This window comes from Marmota marmota, unplaced genomic scaffold, assembly GCF_001458135.2.
Source record: "Marmota marmota marmota unplaced genomic scaffold, marMar, whole genome shotgun sequence".
Taxonomy (NCBI): domain Eukaryota; kingdom Metazoa; phylum Chordata; class Mammalia; order Rodentia; family Sciuridae; genus Marmota; species Marmota marmota.
In genome coordinates, this window is record NW_026000079.1 from 6,641,631 (window position 1) to 6,661,136 (window position 19,506).

Genomic DNA, 19,506 nt, shown 5'->3' on the forward strand with positions numbered 1-19,506 from the left:
AGCAGAACTCACTAGCCCCTCCACCCACACCTGTATTCTCAACTTTTGACTCTTGTTTAGGTGAGAACAAAGAGAAAGTTCTGGGGAAAAAATGGAGGAGGGCTGGCATTGTGGCTCAGTGGCAGAGCGCTGACCTGGTGTGTGGCCCTGGGTTCGATCCTCAGCACCACACATAAAATAAAGGTATTGTGTCCAACTACAACTAAAAAACAAAATATTGGGAAAAAAATGGAGGAGCTAGGGATATAGCTTAGTGCTAGAACAAGAGCTTAGCAAGGATGAGATCCTCCTGGGCTCAATCCTCAGCAACAACAAAACCAAACCACCTACGGGAACTGACCATCAATCTCTATATGGATCTCATCCTTTCCTCCTTTCCACAAACTTGGACTAAGCAAGGGAGTTGTCCGCTCCCTCGGCACCATCAGAAGTAGGTCTCCAGTTCACATCACACCTACTCATTTCCTTCACAGCAAAGGCGCCCCTCAGGGCTGGGGCTGGGGCTGGGGGGTAGAGCACTGGCCTGGCATGCGTGAGTTCAATTCTCAGCACCACATATAAATATACACTGACAACTAAAAAATGCCTTTTAAAGAAAAGTATCTGTCCTACTGGTGACCCTCTAGCAGCCTTGTTGGCGCAGCCTCAGTGAGTTATTACTCAGCAACTGTGGACAGCAGCTGATCAGGCTCGGCTGCACAGTTACTCATAAGCAAGTATGAGACACCCCAGTACCCACCTGATGGTGGCTTATGACTACACACGGTAACTCATCCCTTCTGCGCAGGATAGGCTTACCTATAGTGATTTAGGGGGAGGAAGTTACGAGCTTTCAACAATGTACCCAGAAAGGCCAATGAGGAAGTCTCAAGGCTGTGACTTTCTTAAGGGACAGAGAAAATAAGGTGGGCAAGACCAGTTTCCAGGAAGGCATAGGAAGAAGGGGTGAGCTACATTCCAGAGGCAGCCAGCACAGAGGTGCACTGTACTTGCTGGGTGTGTGCCTAGGCTGTTGCTATTTCAGAAGTGTCTTGGGGCACATATACGTAGCTTCACGTAATCAAGCCTTCTACCCTGCCAGTGACCCAGGCCTGACCCATATGCAGTGACCGGCCCTCTTCACCACCCCTTAAAGCCAACATTCCATTATTAAGCCTCACTGGGTTATAAGAAGGGATGGGGTAAGAGAGGAGGGTTAAGTTAGGATTCTGCGTGACAGGTTGCCGATACGCAACAAGGGTAGACGTGGGGAAAGAATTGGCCAGAAGGATCCTTACCACACCCTCCCCACAATTCTATGCCTGCTTTAAAATACTTCTTGGCTCACAATTGTACAACTTTTGGAAGACACACAATATCTAAACAGTATATATCCCACTTCATCACCAACCACTTCCTGAACATCTTGGTCTCACCCCACCCATTACACAATTATACCAAGGATCAAACAAAACTCACAAGGCCATGAAGATCTGAGGCTCAGATAGCCTTTAGGGATAATAACCACAGAAGTCAAAGGGGACAGCTGGACAAGATCAATGTGAGGGGAAAAGTCAACCACACAACAAAGAAAGCTATATTTTATTAAACTGGAAAATAAAATATTGGGGACAAAGATTTTTTTTTTTTTAAAGGAATGGTTAGAAGAAAGTGTAAGTGGTCATAAGGAAGGAATGAGTCGGATGGTCTGTGGCCACTCTGTGGTGCCTCAGAAATGTGTGAGCATACAGGCCACTCACTCCCCCTTCCCCACATACCCTTAGACCAAAAGCCAATACAACTGCATCTTCAGAGATACATCCAGGATTTTCTTTCTGTATTCTGTAGCTGGTTTCACCTTCAGCCCTGAACAGTCATGTTGGATCTTTGCTGGAGAAAATTTTGATTTTCCAACCACAGGTTTGCTCCTCAAAGCAGCAGTTTCAGCTCCTGGAGAAGTTCCCTCCTATTTGGACTCACCAGAGAAGCCAGGGGCCCTTGAACAAAGCCCCAATCTCAAAGAAAAATGTCAAACCTTTAGAACTAGTTATTTTATTAAATGATATCAATACACATTTCAAAAGGATTTCATTGTTGTTGCCTCTAAAGCATGTACTTATTTTGTTTTCCACACTGAACACGTGAGAATATCACCAACATATCTAATTTTAATCTTAACAGGCACCCCCACCAATTTAAAAAAAAGGGGGGGAGGGACGAAGGGAAGCAGTAATTTACAGCGGCTTCAAAACAGTAACAGCTGAAGCTTAACTGTGTGAACAGGTAACTTCAGGACTGATAGTGAATATTCTGCAACTGGGAAGTTTAGCATATTCACATTATCTAGATAGGTTTGCTGTACCATATATACCACACTGTTTTCCTGGTATCAGGATAAAAATCCTACTTTGGAATCAACCTTCCCTGGAATCAACAAAATTCTATTTACCTTGACTCTTGGGCAGGCAGAGGGAAGCAGGGAGGGAGCTCTCATGTTAGCTGGCTGAAGAGTGAACCCTTACAAAATACTTAAGGACCCTACTTCTGATACGTATCACTAAAGTGGTACTAGTGTATTCACTAGAATTCTTTGTCTGTGATTTTACAGTGAGCACCAGGACCTTAGTAATAATTTCTCATATTCTGCTTTCATATGAGTCATGTCCTTGCTAAGACACAGTATGTTATACTTTCTTTAAAAAATATCTTGTTTATTTTTTAAACTCAGGTTGAAATACAAAAGTCAGAGCATGGTCTTGGAGTTTTAAATCACAGACACAGAAAGAATAAAACCCCTTTGTTTCATGTTTATGAATACCAGAAGTGTCTTTTTTTGTTTCACTATATCACATATATACATTGTTGACTTCATTTACTGCTGTAGCGATTTCCTTAAAATTAATAGCTGACAGTCTCATACAAATCCTCATTTCCATCCTGAAACAAATGTACTGAGGACTCTGTGGCAAATGAACAAAAACACCCCACAAAAACCCAACCCCTTAAAAGTCCAACTTTGAACTGTACAATGTCTTCCTTTCAAGGATCAGCCATCATGTTTTTGAGGACAATTACCCTGCCCCAATACTCAGGAAGCCACTTTCCTGACATCCCCACATTTTCTGCTAAAATCAAATGGTCAGAGAGCCTTTTCAAGTAAACACTACATTAGCTTAAACAAGAGCAGCAGAAAGAATTCACATTTTTTTTATTCTAGAATAAAAAAATCCCACTTAATTTCTGCAAAAAAAAAAAAAATAAATAAAAAATAAAATAAAATAAAAAAAAAATCAATTCTCAGACAGAATTTCCCTTACCTCCACCCCCATTCAGTTATGCTTTTTCACAAAACAAATGCCTCAGGACTCAAAATAACTATGCTTCCTTTGCTTTGCTATACTATATACCCCATCCCACTCACAAGGTCATGGTATCATGCATTTTTGTGGAGACAGCTACAGGGCAAAGAGGCTTGAGGGTCAAAGAAACAAAGAACAGCAGGCTCAAGACCAGACGCGCATTAGGAAGATGAATGAGCTGGCGCATGCTAACCACAGAACACAAGGTGAGCCCAAATAAATAACGGGGAAAACATCACATAAAAACTCCCAAGCTATGATGGACCTGGTTTAAGCTGCTTTCTCTGAAAGGCAAGTTTATTCTGAGACAAAGAGTCATCTTTTGTCACTATACTGCTCACTCTCCTCCACCTTTGATACCCAACTGGAGAAATCCAAAGCAATTCCCATCCTTCCTCATAGTTAGTACTGTACTAACTTGGGAGAAAATATATGAAATTTGCTAGGATTCCTTCAAAAACTCAACACACACTGTTTTACTCATCTATCTGGAGGTTTACCAGTACCTTGGGGTAAAAATAAAAAACAAAAAACCCACCCCCCCAAAAAATTAGTAAGCAGTTTTTGCTTTTCAGGGTCCCTAGATACAAAGATTAAACAAAGTACAGTGATTGTCTTTCTCCCAAATACTAGTTGGAGAACACAAACAAGCCTTTTAGTCCGAGGAGAAGGAAAGTATACCTCTCGCATGTAAAATGAAAAGCAGAAACATTCTTTGCCTCCTGTTGAGCATAAGAAGTGGGGATGAAGCGTGAGCACTGAAATGTGCTAGGTTGCTATCTGCAGAGTGGGGCAATTTGGATTTTTCAGGTCTTTCTTTTTCTCTGTGATGACATGAATAGTAACACCCATCTGTTTCCAAGACACACTTAAAGAGGTATAATATAAAGTACTACTGAATCTCCTCCTCTGAGTTACCAAGAGTAGGGGTGATACAGGACTGAGGCAAGGGGGGAAACCAAGCTGAAGACAAACCTTTCTCTAATAGTTAACGTTTGCTGAAAACCACCAAATGAACACCATGTTAGAGAAGTAAAATTAACTTCTATAAGAAAAATGCAGGGATAATATTTCATTTGCATCTTTGTATCAACTGTCAACTGTAGTGACTTTCTAGTTAAAATAGAAATGAAGATCGAGGGGAAAAAATAAGAAAGAAAGAAAAGCAGAAAGCAAGAGCTTGGTGCAAGATGCCTGGAAATGTGTCCTGTTCCCTCTTGCTTACAGAAGACAGTCAGGTCCCAGCACACCTCAATGGGTCCTTCCTAGTTTGATGTATGGTAGGCATATATCCTTATTTTAACCTGGAACTTATATTCAGCCCCCTTTAATTCCTTCTAAAAGGAGAAAAATTTTGACCAGTATAGAATGAGTTTTCTATTTCCTCAAAGTTACTGCCTGATAGTACTTTAGAGGAAGGGTCTGATTGGAGGGAAAAAAAAAAAAAAGTAAGATTTTAGGAAAAGGGGAAAGAACAACATGCCTTTAAAAACGAAACAAAGAAACCTGACAGAAAAAAAAACAACAAAAAACCAAAACCAAAAAACCCTGACAGGCCCAAGATCTTCCACATTTCCTCCCTTGCAACACCTCCTGGCTGCCAGCAGGGCAGAGCGAGAACAGGGAATCGCACTGGTTACAGCAGTTACTTTGTTGGAGAAGGAAGAGGACAGGGATCCTTCCATCACTACTACAGAAGCCAAGCCCAAAATAACACCCCAACATTGCACATGTTATTATCTGTACTGATGGAAGTTTTATTTCAAATGTAGTTATACTCTTTAATAGATGGGATAAAATAAAGATTGTTTCCTCCCCACTCCCCAAGCCCCCAGCCAAATGAAGTGGCTTTGGTTGTGTTTCTTTCTTAAATACAAATAGCTTGGAGAAGGAAGTAAGTGCTGTCGGAGGAGGGACTGGATGGAATAGTAAAATGTAAGCAGAGATGACTTTTTAATTTGGAAGGGAGGCCCTTTATCATAATAAAAAAAATAAATCAAGGGAGGGAAAACAAATAAAAACAGCAATAAACCAAACTCCTACTTGCAATGCTCTCTAGACTGTTCAAAATGCTCCTTTCCCTTGGTTTCCATCAGTACCTGGGAGGGAAGAACGGGCGTTTTGGTGCAAAGAACGGAGGGCCCCTAGCGAAAGGTGGCCTGGGTCTCTTTAAACTGTGGAATGGGTCTCTGCCGAGAAAAGGTTCCCGAGGCCGAAAGTCTGGCCGGGGACTCCGTAAAATCATACCACTCCGGTTGATGGTGTCTCTGTGTGAGGGACCCAAGGGGGGGCCACTGCCGCTGGTGCCGCCTCCCCCACCTCCTCCATGAGCTGGGCCCAGGTGCTCCAGAGAGTGGGCGGGTAGGCTCAGGCTCTCCCGCACACGGCTAAGGCCAGGGCCGTTGAGGTCCCGTTGGGTGGGGCCCCCATGGTCCCTGGGTCCTGCGAGCACCCCAAAATGCTCAGCCAGGGTCCCTTGAAGGAGGGAGCTATGGTCCTTGGGGAACACTGCCACAGCCCCCGCCACTCCGTGCTCTGCCAGTGGAGGGGTTGGGAAGGGTACAACTCCAGAGTGGTCAACAGGGGGTGGAGGAGGGGGCGGAGTAGAAAAGGGGACACCACTCCCACCACTGCTGCTATGTTCCCCGGGGGGCGGAGGAGGGGGCGGGGCAGGGAAGGGAATTCCGCTGTGCTCCCCAGGAGGAGGCGGTGGGGCAGCATGGGCCAGGGCTGCCTCCTTTGTGAAGGGATTCGTAAGATCCACAGAGGGCAGGTGAGCGGGCGCATCTCGAGAGAAGATACCACTGTGATCCTTAGGAGGGGCAGGTGGGGCAGATGACGGCCCCACTGGCTCTCTCTGGAAGGGTGTCCCATGTTCCAAGGGGGACGGGGGGAGATGATGCTCAAATGTTGAGTTGAAACTGTTGGAACGAAAGTTGCCGACACTCTCCTGAAACTGGGGTGCCCGTTCCTTGTATGGTGTTGTTTTAAAGCCAGTGAGGCCTCCGCTGCCCCCACCCCCAAGGGATGCCAAATCAGAGGCACTTGAGGGGCCATTGTCAAAAGAGCTGCCCGATGTGCTCAGGTCGAACCAGCCCACCCTTGAAGCCTCGCGCCCATGTCCTCTATTCCCCTTCCCAGGAACTCGGATGGACTCTACGGTCTGTATCGGCTCCCCCGACATCCTTCTATTAGCGGCATTATGGTAACCCAGAGTTTCTATCGGGGCCCCTTTTTCTTCTGTGCTATCAGGCAAGTCTAGGCAGGAGGAGGACACGCGGGTTTCTATGCGGTAGTGCTCTTCTTGCTGCTGCTGGTCAGCGGTAGTCAAGCTGGGCTGGGTGAGGTTAGAGAGACCGACACCATCACTTGAAGTGCCCTTGTTGGGGGTCTGGCCAAAATGCTTGTCATCTGAGGGCTTGCGTGAGGCGTTTTTAAGCATATTCTTAAACTCAATCGTCGACGTGGTGGAAATGGTGGAGGCCAGGACTTTCTCCACGCCTGACGTGGGCGGGTGGCCCGTGGGAGCAGCGAGGGTATTCTGCGGAGAGAAAAGGGAACGATGTGGGACTGGGTGAGGAGAGTCTGGGTACTGCTTCTGTGGCAAACTGAGATGCCCAGTGGTAGACTGAGACAAGCTATTGTGGTTGGAGTCAGGGGTGAAAAATGAATCATTCTTACTCGGTGATGGTGACCGGTCAGACCCAGGTTCGTTCCCTCTTATGCTGAAGGCACCAAAGAGCCCAGGGGAAGAAGCCAGACGGTCACAGTTCTCACTAGAGTCCAGGAGGGCTCTTACAGATGGAGGGAAGGCTGACTTTACCCCAAATTCTTGGGCCCTGTGGCTATAACTGGACAGGATTGGCTGGTACTCCGGGGCATCAGACACCTTGCTGGACTTGAGGATAGATTTGGCTGGTTTCTTCTCCAGGTTCATCATAGCAGAAGGTGGAGGCCCTGAGTACTCAAAATCTCGGTAATCTTCATCTTCATGGAAAGAAGTATCTGGATAGAATTTTTCCTGTGAAGAGTCCATCAGGGAAGACGGTCTCTCCATTCCATCAGAAGGTTGCTTATAGGGAGATTCGCTGCCCAGGCCAAAGGGTCGATATGTAGATACAGAATTGGAGAGCTCCCGGGGGTAGTTTTCATCTCTCCCAGGGGGTGGTGATCTTGTACTGCTGGGTGTTGAAGAACCCGGGCTAATGATCTTAGAAAGCAGGGACATAGTATCTACACTGCTGGACGTAGGCTTGTCCATCATCTCATCCTGGGTGGGTGTTCCACTCCGTTCATCCCGTACAGGGGTTCCATCAATGTTGTCGATTGAAGTGCTAGTAGGGCCACGCTGGAAGTCTGAGGGATGGCTCTCGGATGGGGCACTGGACCCCAAACTGCTCAGGATTGGGATATTTAAGTTTAAGCCACTGAAACCAGGATTACCTTTTAAGAAGTTGTGGATCTTCATTTCCAGGCTTGGGGAGGTGGACTCTGACTCCAGTTTTGGCTTGGAGATCTCTGAAGATTGGCACATGGCAACTTCGGTCGGCGGGGCAGCAGGGCTAGTACTGTGGGTACCTGCAAACCCTAAAGAGTTGGATGGCAGTTTAAACGTAGTGCTTGGAAGCCCTGGACTTTGCCCAACTGATGTCTTGCTGGCTGAAGTTGAAGAGACTTCAGAAGCTGATGAATTAGGAGAATAGTTGAAGCTTTTGGGAATAAAAGATTGGGTATTAGAGGACACATTTCTTCCTTTTATGGTAGAGACTGTGGTATTGGCAGGGGAAGCTGATGTGCTCTGAGATGCAGCTTCACTGGATGGAACTGGGTTCCCAGTAACACTCTGAAGTAAAGATGACAGGCCTGTAAAAACAAAGATTAGAGGGGTTAAAAAGAACAACTCCCTGCCATATAATAAAAACAATGTAGGCTTATGAGATATCCTCACTCATTCTGGTAGGAACCAGATGGGTTTTAAAATATGAAGCCAAAGGGAATCCAGACCAAACAAGTACTGGCTCAAGGTCATAAAAAACACTGGACTTATTTATCAATCCAAGAGAGAAAAATCACTGAAATGTTTCCCGTGTAGTTCAGAAACGTGTCCAAAACAGCACAATAAAAGGCAACAGGAAGGGAGAGATTCTCATGTCAGAATCACTCATAGTTGAAACAAGGCAAAGCAGGAAAAGAAAGGAAGCAAAATTATTCTTAAAACAACAACTTAAGCCAGTATTTCTTAATGTTTGATCTGTGGAAATAGTTCTCAAAATGCAAACAGATATCCTGCCCTACCTTTCCTTTCCCAGCTCCACAATCATCTCTAAGGTTAACAGTACACACTGTGACTCCTAAGAGGGAGACAACATGTGCAAACTTGAGAAATCCATTAGAATGGGGAGTAGAAGTATCTCCTGCTAGACTGGTTGTTACCTTTTAGAATACAACGCTTTTAACTATCAAATCTGATTGTAAAATGTAGCAATAAAAATGAGATAAACACACACCACAAAGACTTAAAAGCCAGACAAACAGGGGTACTGATCCTTTCACAAGAAAACAAAATTTCTATTCTATAACTTGGAAAAACCAAGGATTATTGATTAATTAAAACTGATAATGATGAGATTCAACCCTATTCAATGACAGACAAAACCTCCTCAGAAGTACTGAGAAAGAGCTCTTTGGGACAAAGGTTGAAGGTTCATGAAAGCAAACTACTCCTGTAGAAAATGTTTTAAAAAATATTTGACAAATGTGGCTCAGTGACATATGAAGTCCTCGCACATATGAAGCCCTGGGTTTGATCCCAGCACCACATAAAAATAAATAAATAAAATAAAGGTATTGTGTCCGTCTACAACTAAAAAAATATTTTAAAAATATCTGACAAAGAGGTAACAAAAGAGCAGATAAATTTAACCATGTTTTGGAAAATTTAATGAATTTCTGGTCATAAATGAAAACTTTATTTCATGCAAGTATATAAATTTTTCTCTTTTTGGTACTGAGGTTTGAACCCAGGGCTTCTTGTATGCAAGAGAAGCACTCTACCATTGAGATACATTTCCAGCCCCAAATGTATAGAGTTTAGTTAATAAATTGTACTAAAACTTATCCTCAGCAATGATATTGTAAAAGAGTATTTCATAATTTTATATGGTAACTCTGGTTAATTAATATGTCTTCAAAATATCAATTTTAACCCATATTTGCGGAGATTTAAGGTGTGAATAATTTTAGGGCCACTCCAGTATTACTTTTTATTTATTTATTTTTTTTGAGTGTGGGAAGAACTGGGAAATGAACCCAAGGGTGCTTAAACACTGAGCCGTATCCCCAGACCTTTTTATTTTTTATTTTGAGACAGGTCTTGCTAAGTTGCTTAGGGCCTCAATAAGTTGTTGAGGCTAGTCTTGAACTTGTGATTCTCTTCTCTCAGTCTCTTTAGCTGCTCGGATTTTAGGCATAAGCCAACATGCCTGGCAAAATTCTAATGTTTCCTGTTTTTTTTTTAATTTTTCTGTAATCTAATATCAATGTTAGATAATATCCAAACAATTGATATTTAACTTCAGTTATCCTGGGGAGGGGGGAGGGAAAGCATGTTTCATTCTGAAAAGTTTCCAGGCTATACAATTTTTCCTTTCCTAACAGTTTAATTTAATTTTAATTCCTACCAGTCATTGTTGTCACCAAACCCAGAAGTCCTCAAGTACTACAATGTGATACGTAATAATGTCATGTAACTTTTAAAAGATATTTCAGCATATCTTTAAGATACTGTGGGATAAATTCTTCAAAAGATCATCTTGTTAAGATAGATACCACCCAGATTTCTGGAATAAATAAAATTGTCTTTCACCATTAAACATTATTTTGTGTCAAAAATCTGTAAATAAGGACTATGGACCCTTATCACAGAACCAAGTTTTAAGAGATTTCTTGGAGACATTTTTATTTATCTATTTTTATGTGGTGCTGAGGATCGAACCCAGGGCCTTGCACAAGCTAGGCAAGTGTCTACCGCTGAGCCACAACCCTAGCCCTCTTGGAGACATTTAATAAACACATCTATTTATGCTGCTGGACACAGTCCTTTGAAAGTTATAGAATTCGACTTTCTATAAGTAAATAAAAGTTGATGAACCACCTTGTTAGTCCACAAAAATTGTATTTTTGGGGTTGTCATTTCTTATTCTGTCAAAACATGCTTAATGGGCTGGATGTAGCTCAGTGGCAAAGCGTCTGCCTTGCATTTGCAAAGCCCTGGGTTCGACCCCCCAGTTCCAAAAATGATAAAAAAAAAAAAAAAAAGATTTTAAAAAACAAACAACAACAAAAAAAAAAAACCCCAAAACATGCTTAGTTAGTTCCATGCAACTTTTTCCAGATGACAAAGCCCAAGTCCACACGATACTGTTTCAGAAATCTAACCCAAGGAAAAGCTTTAAGGTGTAGTTTCATATGTTAATCACACAAATGAGTTCAAGATTTTTGTTGTTACTATAAGATAGCAATAGGAGAGGGATTGAAAAGGAGAAATCACAAGCATGTCAATCCTTCAAATGAACTGTTCCTAAAATTCGTGGTTCAAGATGTGCCACAGTATTATCATCAACTACTGATTGCTGGTCTCAATATATGGATTATTGATCTATGTATTATTAATCTATGTATTATTACTTTATAGTACTTAGTTCTGTGTAACAAAATTTTCTATATCTTATAACAAAATTCACCATAATACAGTACTTGACTGATCACTTACAAAACAGTTTAGGAAACAGAAAATTAAGAGATACCTATATTATTATATTCACACAGAGCACAATTTCTCAAGCTCAGCACTTTTGACATTGTGGGATGAATAATTCTTTGCTGTTGGGGGTTTTCCTATGCATTATACAATGTTTAGCAACATCCACATGGCTCTGACCCACTAGTATCCCCTTGCCTAGTCGTGACAACCACAAATGTCTCTATTCCTTGATACATGTCCCCTAGAGGCCCCTGGTTGAGATTACTGACATTGAGTATATCACTACAATGAAGATACTATTATGGTATTTATAATTTATTGCATAATTATACTGAGGTATTTAAAAAGGGTTGTGTTGGTGTCTGGAAAAAAAAGAATAGAGATCAGATTGACCTTAAAAAAAAAAAAAAGTTAGAAACAGGCAGTTTTACATGCAAAACACACTGGCAAAGCTGGACAGAGGGTCAACTGAGGCAGAGATCATACATTCATGAAAACAAAAAGATGAGAATCAGGAACTAATTGTATTATACATTTTATGCCTTTGGATTCCTCAGAAATGGAATACAGGATTAAGCCAGGGATAAACACAATTCAAGTCCCTCTTGCAGATATCAGTTTACCTTGTAGTGCAGGGGCTGACTGTGTCTGGGTTTTGGAAAGAGCAGATAGAATGCTCTCTGGGGTGATCTCCACCTTGGAGAGGATATTTGCCAGAGGGTTGTGAGATGTTGTTGTGGCAGGTGCAGGTGTTTTCAGGCCACTGGTGAGGTTGCTGGGACTGGTAGGAGTTCCTGGAGAAGGTCTTGATGCAGGACTGACCCCTGGTGGCAGAAAGATGAACTCAAGAAAACGCAATTCAAAAATGACCTTTCAATTCATTACATTTTCCACTCACTTCAATGAGTCTGATATGTTTAACAGAAATTCTTCTCGTCTGATCCACAAATGGTCCCTTATCATGGAATGTACAAAGAGAAAAAAAATCTGAAAATTAAGATACGCTACTTCTATTTGGAACATCCTTAAAATAAACAAGTTATTTTATTATATATTCATTAGTTTTAAGAACTCCAACAAAGAGAGACTAGGCAAACTGCTTTTTTTCCACTACCAAATAGTTCCTATACTTAAGAGCCCCATTAGTACTCAGTAAGCACTGCTGGATGAGGGATGGTCAGACCCTCTGCGATCGCAGGACTCTGCTATGGCATACTTCCGTGTCTTGCTTTTGAAATAATGATCGTTATTTTTTTTTTTTTTACATTTCAAAATGGTTGATTTTAACATATAAAATGGTATATAAAGAGAAAAACATTTGACTATTTAAAAGATGATAAAAAACTATGAACAGATTATTTCACAAAGAAACAGAAATAAGCAAATAGAAGAAAGTTTTAATCACATCTTTAATCAATGAAAAACATTAAAACAATTTGTAAAGGTTGAATGTGACACAGATTAAATGAAGTAAAACAGTAGAGAAGGTGAGGAACAGAAACTTTCATATACTAGGTACATAAAATAGTATATATTCTTGGATATCAATTTTGTTATAACATATGAAAAGCCTTTTAAAAACATGCTAATTCTTTTTTTTTGTGGGGGGAGGGTCTTTATCCAACTCCCCCCCACCCGCCCCCTGGTTCTGGGGAGTTGATACATGACCTTGCACATGCTATGCAAGCACTCAACCACTGAGCTACATCCAGCCCAAGAGTCTCCATCTTTTAGAAGTATGTAAATATTTATGATGAAATTAAATGTTTGGACTGGGTGTAGTGGCACATGCCTGTGATCTCAGTAATGTGGGAGGCTAAGGCAGGAGGATTGTAAGTTCAAGGCCAGTTTTACCAATTTACTAAGGCCCTAAGCAACTTACTGAGGCCCTATATCAAAATACAAAAAAGGGTTAGGGATGTAGCTCAGTGGTAAAGCACCAGAGTAAAATCCTTAGTATAGGGGGAAAAAAAAAAGAAAAGAAAAAATAAGTTTAAATTGGAAATTTCTTCAAAATAATCCAGAGTGAATATGGTATAGATTTTTCAGGGTTACCCTATTATAACTGAGTGATGAGTACATGGGATATTCTACTTGCATACATTTTCATTTAGTTTTTCTTGTGTATATGTGTGTGGTGCTGGGGATTGAACCCAGCACTTGGCCGTGAGACAAGTTATATCCCCAGCCCTTTTATTTTTTAAAATCAACCAATTAATTATTTTTTTTGGGGGGGTACTGGGGATTAAATTCAGGGACACTCAGCTGCTGAGCCACATCCCCAGCCCAATTTTGTATTTTATTTAGAGAGAGCCTCTCACTGAGTTGCTCAACGCCTCACTGTTGCTGAGCCTGGCTTTGAACTTATGATCCTCCTGCCTCAGCCTCCAGAGCCACTGGATTACAGGCGTGAGACACCATGTTTGGTTATTTCAATTATTAAAAGAATTTTTAATCTCTCAAACACTCACATACACATATACTTGTAAGAATAAATAAATATAAGTGATTTCTTTTGGGGTAATATGATGACAGACATTTATTTTATTCACTGTGCTAATTTTCTAATTTTTCTACATTTTCACTGCATTTTTTAAACAAAATTCAACAACAACAAAACAGACTAATGGCTCAATTTTAAAAGCTAGAAATCAGCTTTTTATCTTCTTCTCTAGGCTTACTTACCAGTATTTTTCATGACTGATGTTAGGCTGCTAAGGATGGAACTAATCTTTGCCAGATCCACGTTAGCCAGGTTGGGCAAAGCCAAAGCTGGGGACGGGGACAGAAGAGAAGTATTCACAGGCTTTGGAAGAGGTGGGGTTGCTGTCATGGTCACAGGCACTGGGGTACAGGAAGAAGCCTTTGGGAGAGTTTCTGTTGGCTTTGTAGGTACAGAAGTAGAGACAGCTGACTTCTCCACAGGTTTTTCCTTCCTGTCCTCCACTGTTTCAACAAAGAGAAGATATGATATTACATCTTCCTACTTTCTAGGCTTTGTTCTTAAATATGAAATAATATGTCCTAATATTTTCTAATTTGAGGGTTTAAAAAACACTATAATTCTAGAGAAAACAACCAGTCACTTTGTGTTTTTTATTTTAAAGTCATAGTCTTCATAAATTATTATTTTTGATATTTATTATCATTCCCACCTTCTATATCTACTTAAAAGGAATTTCTCAATTATCCTCTTTCTTGCTTATTTATGATTTTTTTTTTGTGTGTGTGTGTGTGGTGCTGGGGATTGAATCCAGGGCCTTGCTTGTGCATGCAGGGCAAGCGCTCTACCAACAGAGTTACATCCCCAGTCCCCTTATGATTCTTTTGGATCTTGTGAAAATTTGTGTATTCAATGTATACATTTCTGAAACCAGAGGGAGAGAGGCTGGGGAGTGACATGAGGATTCTCAGGAAAGTGGAAGGAAAAGGAAATGGCAAAAAATAAAAAAATGAAAGGCTACTACTGTTACAGCCACCCGCCCCCAAATAAAAATAAATAAAAATGTGAACATTTCTGGTAAACACTTATTTGGTACACATTTGCATTGTCCCTTGGAAATGGTATTTGTCATCTTTCCTTTTCCATTAACCTGAGAATTTCTTAGTGACAAAAGCTCAAGAGCTCTATACGTATTTTTGTTGTATTTTCTAAGCAATTTCTTTTCTTTTTTCTTCTTTTTTTTTTTTGGTAATAGGGTGCAATTAGGCTCTAATTTGAAACTGCAAAGTTTTACTTCTTGATAATTGCAGCTTTGGGATTCTGGATGGTCAAAAGTGACAGAGAAGAAAGAATTCTGGTATAAATGCCCCTTCTTCTAGAGCAGTGCTGGCCAAGAGACATATAATTCAAGACACATATTTAAGTTTAAGCTTTCTAGCAGCCATGTTAAAAAAAAAAAAAAAAAAGAAATAGATACATTTTGATAATGTGTATTTATCTTTACATATCCTAAACATTTTAATCTCATTGTTATAAAAATAAAAATCATTAATGTGATGATATTTTTATTTGAGGAGGTAGTGTTGAGAATCCAGTGTATATTTTCTAATTATATAACATCCCAAGTTGCGCAAACTATATTTCAAATGCTTAACAGTCACATTTTAGCTAGCTGCTGCTATACTGAAGTCTTGATCTTCAGCAGTGATTCTTAACCCATGTAGCATACCATATAGAGATGAATATTACCTTAGTGTTCTAATATGTACTAAGCTATGTTTTAATAACTACCCATAACTGACTGATTAATATTAGTGGGCAAGGAAAACACAGAATAAATTATCTACTAATTACATAAGGACATACCAATGATTTTTGACCCATCATCTTCTACATCTGAGAGTTCCATATCTTCCACATCACGATTATCAGTCACAGGTTCAGGTGTAGCAGATTTCTCACTCTCCATTGTTGGTGACTGGGATTCCTCACCTCCCATTCCCTGAAATGGGGACTCCGAACCAGTTGGGGAGGGAGCATCCATACTTGGGGAAGGGACTGGTGATTCTTCAGGATCAGGAAGGGTTGACTTCAACTGATCCAATTTCTTCTTTAAATTGTTTACTCGGTTAGCAAAGGTTTTGTATGCCTAAAAGAGAAAAAGGAGTTTATTTCCCTGGGAAAAGGACCAAGAAGTTACCATTCTAACTCTGATCAGATTTACTCATCATTACAACATCACTGGCTCAAAACAAGAAAATAACAATCTGTCAAGCATGAAATACTTTTAAATTCTTTCTCTGTCTCTCTCACTACTGGGGATTGAACTCAGGGGTGCTTTTCCACTGAGCTACACCTCTGGTGCTTTCTATTTTGACAGAGGGTCTCATTACATTGCTGATGCTGGCCTCAAACTTTTGATTTTCCTGCTTCAGCCTCCCAAACTCTGGTTGTGTGCCAGTAAGCCTGGCTCTAATCTCTTAAGTGAATATCAACATCCACAAAGTTGCCTAAGTTAGAAATCTAAAGAATTCTTAAAAAAAAAAAAATCTTTATTATAATAATTTACTTATTTTTATGTGGTGCTGAGGATCAAACCCAGTGCTTCACATGTGTGAGGCATGCGCTCTGCCACTGAGCCCCAGCCCCAGCCCCTTAAAGAATTCTTTAGCCTGGAATACTTGTTTGTGACAGTTTGTTGAACTTCCCTTGTTTTTGATGAACTCAAACAGTGTTAAAAATACTGTTTAGATATTTTGTAGACTGTCAAATGAGATTTATTGGCTATTTTTCTCATGATTAGATGGGGGTTAAGGGTTTTTGGAGAAAAAGACACAGAGATAAAGTGCTATTGCCATCACATTGTATTAAGGGTATAATCTACCACTGTTGATGTTAATATCAATTATCTGACTTAAATCCTACTGATCTCCTGATTGTTTTAATTGCCAATACCTTAAAGCTATGGTGGTACTAAGGATTTTGAGACATAGTCTTCCTAGGTGGCCCATACTGGCCTTGAACCTGTAATCCTAGTGCCTTAGCCTCCTGAGGAGCTGAGATTACAGGTTATGTGCCATATGTTCATGATGTTCTCCATTAAAAATTTTATTTACTTGTTTATTTGTGGTACTGGGAAAATCAAACCCAGAATCTCCCACAAGCCAGGCAAACACTCAGGCACTGAACCACATTTTCAGCTCAATGATGTTCTTTTTTTGTCTAGTTTTCCTCTTCTTACAGTAAAAGCACCAGTTATACTTGACTTGATCATATCTGCAAAGACCCTGGTTCCAAATAAGGTCATATACTGGTTTCAACATAACTTTCCAGGAGAAACAATTCAACCCATAACAATTAGCAAGAAAAAACATCATAATGGACAAGACTGGAAGATGTGACATTAATCAAGATATCAAGGGGAACATTATAGTTAGTAAGATATATCAAACTTGTGGGCCAACTGACAAAATGAAAGAATATGTGATATTTCTTCTAAACATAAATAACTTCAATCTGATCACAAATAAATACCACATATATTCAAACTGGGGGAGATGCACAAAAGATTTGATTTGTAATCTTCAAACATAAGTTTCAAACATAAGTCATGTAAGTCAAGAAAAAAAACTAAGGAACTATTCTAGATCAAAGGACAATAAAGAGAAATGACAAATAAAATTTATTAATACTGGACAGGATCTTTTGCTATTAAAATTGGTCAATTTAGCTGGGCACAGTGGCACATGCCAAGAGACTGAGGCAGGAGGATTGCTAGTTCAAAGCCAGCCACAGCAACTTAGTAAGGCCCTAAGCAACTCAGCAAGACCCTCTATCTAAATAAAATATAAAGAAGGGCTAGGGATGTGGCTCAGTGGTTAAGTGCCCCTGGGATCAATACCAGGTACCAAAAGAAAAAAAAAATTTTTTTAAGCTTAATTTTGAGATGGAGTCTTTGCTATGTCACACAGGGTGGCTTCAAACATGCCATCCTTCTGCTTCTGCTTCACTCTTCCAAACATCTGGGATTACAAGTAGGTACTACTGCATTTGGCAGAACAAAGAATTTGAATGCTTTTACTACAAAGTAGTGATTACATCATACTCCATAAATATGGACAGTTTTTATGTGTCAGCTAAAACAGAAAAACACTCAAGGGAAAAAAAAAAGATAACTATGGTTGAATTGTGTCATTTTTCTCTACCCTCCCCTATCTCAAACTCATGATGAAGTCTGGTTCCCTCAAAATTTGACTCTATTTACAGAGAGGTTTTTTTTTTTTTTTTGGTACCAGAGATTAAACTCAGGGGCACTCAACCCTTAAGCCACATCCCCAGCCCTATTTTGTATTTTATTTAAAGACAGGGTCTCATTGAGTTGCTTAGCACCTCACTATTCTGAAGCTGGCTTTGAACTCGCTATTCTCCTGTCTCAGCCTCCCAAGCCACTGGGATTACAGGTGTGCATTACCGCAGCCGGCTAGAGAGAGAATTTTTATAAAGGTAATCAAGTTGTCAACCGAAATAAAGTCTTTAGGATGGGCCCTATCTAATATGATTGGTATCTGGACATAGCGTATACACAGAGGGAAGGTGATATCAAGAGAGATGGAGAAAAGATAACCATCTACAAACCAAAGAGAGGTCTCCGATAGATCATTCCTTCAAAGTCCTCAGAAAGAACCAACTCTGCTGATACCTTGATTTTGGACTTTTAACTATCAGACAATGAGACAATAAATTCATGTTGTTTAAGTCATCTAGTCTGAAACAGTTTCAATATTATCAGAAACCACTAATTTAGAAAGTTCTGCAAACCCCAAGCCAGGTAAATATAAAGAACACACTTAGGCACATCACTGAATGACTAATGAAAACCAAAGATAAAGTATTAATAGTAGCCGAAGAAAAAAAGACATATTTAAAGAAGAAATTATGATAAGACTGATTTCTCACTGAAATGGTGGATACACGCAGGACAAAAGAACATGCTTTTTTACTTTTGGTATCATGGATTGAACTCAAGGGCCGTTGACCACTGAGACACATCCCCAGACCTATTTTGTATTTTATTTAGAGACAGGGTCTCACTAAGTTGCTTAGGCACTTTGCTTTTGCTGAGGCTGGTTTTGAACTCTTGATCCTCCTGCCTCGGTCTCCCAAGCCACTAGGATTAAAAGCGTGTACCACTGCACCTGGCCAAAAGAACATAAGTTTTAAGTGCAAAAATAATTGCTACCCTAGAATTCCACAGCCAGTGGAAAAAAGATGCTCCAAATAAACAAATTTAAAGAATGGACTACCATCTTATCTATAGTCAAAGAAATCCTAAATATATTCCTCAGCAGAGAGACAATTATCCCAGATAAAAGAACAGGGATGCAGGCTTTTATTTTTCGGTACATGGGATTGAACCCATGCTTAACCGTGGGCCACATTCCCAGTCCTTTTCATTTTGAGACAAGGTCTCACTAAGTTGTTGAGGACCTCTCCAAGTTGCTGAGGCTGGCCTTGAACTTGTGATCTTCCTGCATGTCCTTTCAGTTGCTGGGATTACAGGTGCCCACCTGAAGCAGCTAGAAGTCAGAGATCCGAATATGGATTTCAGCAGCTGCCCAGTGCCAAGGTGACAGAATTGAGTTTAGGTCCTGCCAACAAAACACTGTCTTTTCTTTCTTTTTCTTTCCTCTCCCTTCTGTGCTTTCTTTTGTGGTATTTGTAATTGAATCCAGGGACACTCTAGCACTCAGCTACATCTCTGGCCCTTTATAATGTATGCATGTATTTATTTTTGAGACAGGGTCTTGCCAAGTTGCCCAGACTGGTTTCAAATTTTCGATCCTCTTTGTTTCCAGAGTCTTTGAGATTACAGGTGTGCATTACCACACCCAGTACACCATACACTCTTACAACCATACAGAGTAATTAAAATTAAAAAAAAAAAAAAAAAAAAAAAAAAAAAA

General features: G+C 40.4%; 1 protein-coding gene across 4 annotated transcripts in view; it reads right to left on the reverse strand.

The window, feature by feature from the left end:
• Nucleotides 1-2,015: 2,015 nt before the first annotated feature.
• The window catches only part of Rprd2 (regulation of nuclear pre-mRNA domain containing 2), a 94,375-nt gene continuing 76,884 nt past the window's right edge, over nt 2,016-19,506 (reverse strand). For 2 of the 4 annotated variants that reach the window (XM_015503012.2, XM_015503011.2), the window contains 4 exons: nt 15,410-15,692; nt 13,786-14,046; nt 11,724-11,924; nt 2,016-8,201 (listed from right to left, as the gene is read on the reverse strand). In XM_015503012.2, coding sequence (XP_015358498.1) covers nt 5,431-8,201; nt 11,724-11,924; nt 13,786-14,046; nt 15,410-15,692 — 3,516 coding nt within the window. In that variant the 3' untranslated portion in view covers nt 2,016-5,430. The remainder of the gene's footprint in view (nt 8,202-11,723; nt 11,925-13,785; nt 14,047-15,409; nt 15,693-19,506) is intronic. The other 2 variants (XM_015503013.2, XM_048814915.1) reach the window with 2 other exon arrangements.